This window comes from Crocodylus porosus, unplaced genomic scaffold, assembly GCF_001723895.1.
Source record: "Crocodylus porosus isolate Cpor-Errol unplaced genomic scaffold, CroPor_comp1, whole genome shotgun sequence".
Classification (NCBI taxonomy): Eukaryota; Metazoa; Chordata; order Crocodylia; family Crocodylidae; genus Crocodylus; species Crocodylus porosus.
Genome location: NW_017728906.1, coordinates 89,196,305 through 89,199,889, shown reverse-complemented (window position 1 = coordinate 89,199,889; position 3,585 = coordinate 89,196,305). Strand labels below are relative to the sequence as shown.

The window sequence follows — 3,585 nt, the reverse complement described above, 5'->3', positions numbered from 1 at the left end:
AGCAGTGGGGTGGGGCCCTCCCAAAGTTGCAAAACATCTGGGATGCTGGAGGACTCTGATTTAACTTAAACCAGGAAGGGGTGTGGGACAGACATTGCATAAACTGGTTTGATCCAAATCAGTTAAGTCTGATACTACATTCAACTAGGTTTATCTCAAACTAGTTTCAGCCATTTTCAAACTGGTTTATGTGCAGTGAACATTTGTTCTGTTACAGGTTTAAACCAGTTTCTGATCATTTAAATTGGTTTATGTGTAATGTCTGTCCCTAGCCTAAGAGACCTGAGGACTATGTATCCTACTCAGGTTGATTTTCTATTATCTTCTCTAGAGTCACCTTCATAAAGAAGGACTAGAAAGTGAATTATAAGTGCAATTGTCAGAGTAAAAAAAATAAGTTTATTCTCAAAGAGCCTTGAAGTCTGATTTTAAGAGGAGCCTGAATCTTTCTGTCCCACAGGAAAGCATTGATAGTCATTTCTCATAACAAACCAGCATCTCCTTGCTAGATCCCAGGATCCAGGAGAAACATAACCTAGGCTGCAGCCTGACAAGCATTCGCAAAAACTATTGGCCACAACTTGCATAAAAAAGATCATGTGTTCCTCTGCACTGCCATTCCTGACTCAACTATTTCTATGCATGCAGAAAGCTCAGTGATAAGATCCACAAAATAATTTGAAAATTCTTCACAGCAAGAAACATTCAACTCTGCTACTGGAAAAAAGGACTGGGAATAAAGCCAAATTGTTCACCATGCAAGGCTATTCTGCAAAAACTGAAGAAAGTTTATGAAAGTAATGTTCTAAATGCCATCTTTGATGCAAACTCCCCCAGATTATTATATTATTTGTTATGAGAATCCTTGCATTTTCTTCTGAAGCCCCTAGTACTAAACACTGTCAAAGAAAGTGTTGGAGTAGGTGGCCACAGGTCTGGTTCAGCACAGCAGCCTATATATTCCCATTTTCCCTTATATGTTAATTTAATAAATTAAAAGAAATGGTGTTGAAATTGCTTGGCATTAAATTACTGAATAAAGGCAGTGCACTATATAGTAGGTCTGAAGCTGTTCCTTTAATGGAGTTCTGGATTCCAGTGTTAATGTACTAATAAGACCTTATTCTGAATCTGCTGGTTTTCTTTTTCTATGATAGGCCACCAGGATTTCAGACATCAAAATGACTGAACGCTTTGACTGCCACTATTGCAAGGAGTCCCTTTTTGGCAAGAAGTACATACTGAAAGAGGAGAACCCATACTGTGTGAAATGTTATGAAAGCCTCTACTCCAACACTTGCGAGGAATGCAAGAAACCAATTGGTGCTGATTGCAAGGTACTCTGGACTCAGTTTTCATTGATATAACCTCTGTCAGAATGGACTGCATAAGTCAGCTCCTTGCATTGAATGCAGGTAGATTTTTATACTGGCAGGGAAGAATCCTGAGGCAGCCCAACCTGTATACAGGTGCCCTTGTAGGTAGGGTTGAGCCCAGCTGGGGGAGACGGGAATATTAGGGCTGTGTGAAATTTTGCTGGCCGTTTCATTCTGACTCTGTTCTAACCAATTTTGAGGTTGAAACAGCAAAATCAGAATGAAACAAAGGCCTTCAAAATAGCCTCGAAACAAAATGAGGCTAGTCAAAACGTTTCAAAAGTCGAAATGTTTTGACCATAGGCTGGGGATGGGAAGTTAGCCCAGCTGGGCTGACTTCCCATCCCCAGTGCAAGATCCGGCAGGAGGCAGCAATGTAGCGTGGGTGACCAAAAAGCAGCCCACCTGGGCTGCCTCCCACCCCTGGTGCAATGTAGCACGGGAAACCGGGAAGCAGCCGAGCTGGGCTGCCTCCTGCCCTAGCACGATGTAGCCCAGCTGGGCTGCCTTCCTTCCTGGTGCCATGTACCACAGGGGATGGGAAAACAGCCCAGGTGGGCTGCTTCTCATCCCCGGTGCGATCTAGCACTGGGGATGGGAAGTCAGCCCAGCTGGGATGATTTCTCATCCCCTGCGAAACTCGAAACAGCTTCAAAATAGCCTTTCTGTTTCAACAGAACAGAGCAGCTGTTTCAACTTCAAATGAAATTCAAGATGAAACACTGTTCCGTTGAACCACTGAAACTAAAGGCAAAATGGAATGGTGCCATTTCACACACCCCTAGGGAACATACTGTGGGTGAGGGCAAGCCCTATGAGGGTACCCTGCCAAAGGAAGCAAGGAAATAGTAGCTTGGGACCATTGCCCCTCCTGCTTTCCTTACATCTACAGTCACTGACTAAACACATGCTCTCCCCAGGTATTTACAGAATGGCCTTTGTGTGAAAAGTGTCTGCCCCATAACATCGTATTAATCAGTTAATTAATTGATAGAGAATTTAAGCTCCTCCTTGTAGATCAGTGGGAAATGAGGGCACTCACCATCCCTTGGTAAGTGCTTTGGCCCAGAATTTTGATACTGCCCATTCCTCTTTGGCCCTTGTTAGGGCCTTGTTACCTGGTAATTTTGGGTGCCTCATGGAACTGTTAACACCTGGATTGTCTGCGTAGTAACACCTGAAACTAGTTTTAAGCACTTGTTAGGTGGCTTAAAGTTATGCCACTCCAGGGCAGGATTCTCTCTGATCCATGTTACACAGCTCATGTCACATTAATGGGTAGCCACTCTAGGCTACACTTTGGCATAAACACCCCCGCCTCCCCTGCTGGCCCAGACTGAACCCACTGCTCCCTCACCCTCTGCAGTACTCTAGATCTCTACCAGTCCCCCACACTTATTTGTAGCTGCCCATGCTATCTGTCTCATAGCTCAGTCCCTATTTTAGGCCTAAGCCCAATTAGGTTCCAAAAACTATACCTAGCTCCCCTGGAAGGGTCAATCCAGTAGAGATTTCAGAGCAAGCCTAACCAACAGGATTGGATCCCTCACAAAATGCAGTTGTAGTCACTTTCTTTCAAAACACAATTGCCAGGAGACAGAGGAAGTGGGTATGGTGAAATTGCGTCCAACTTTTATATAGAATAGTGCCATTGCTGGAGCACTAGCTTATGAGGTAGGAGACTTGGGTTCAGTTTCTTCCTCAGCCTGAAGAGGTTCAAACTAGCATCTCACATCTTCACAGTAGAGGATGGTCCTACTTTGAGCAGGGTGTTGTACTAGATGACCTCCTGAGGTCCTTCCTAACCCTTATTTTCTACAGTTCTAAGATCTTACACAATAATGCTCAAATCACTATGTTATATGTGAGAACAGGTAACTGAATTCTCCAACCTTCTTGTTAATACTGCACCAAGAGGTAGTAAGGAAAGCAAAAGTCATGGTGCCAGAGAGAGAGAAAAAGAGAATGAGTTTGACTTTGCAGTTTAATGATTAAGTCACACAGCAAGGAGGTGTTCTGGCCCTGTTCCTACGTTTTATCCCATGACTTTAATATACACTATAGAAAGGGCTGCATGGGTAGTTTAACACCGAAAAATGCAAGGTTCTCTACCTTGGGAGGAGAAACCTGCAGCATCCTTATAGGCTCGGCAGTGCTACGTTGGATAGCACTACAGAAGAAAGAGACTTGGGGGTCATCATTGACCACA

At 43.9% G+C, this 3,585-nt stretch overlaps 1 protein-coding gene across 5 annotated transcripts in view; it reads left to right on the top strand.

The window, feature by feature from the left end:
• FHL2 (four and a half LIM domains 2) overlaps nt 1–3,585 on the top strand; it is a 68,073-nt gene that overhangs the window by 39,711 nt on the left and 24,777 nt on the right. For 3 of the 5 annotated variants that reach the window (XM_019529578.1, XM_019529580.1, XM_019529577.1), the window contains exon 2: nt 1,158–1,337. In XM_019529578.1, the coding sequence (XP_019385123.1) occupies nt 1,182–1,337 (156 nt within the window). In that variant the 5' untranslated portion in view covers nt 1,158–1,181. Of the gene's footprint in view, nt 1–1,157; nt 1,338–3,585 lie in introns of those variants that run through there. The other 2 variants (XM_019529579.1, XM_019529581.1) reach the window with 2 other exon arrangements.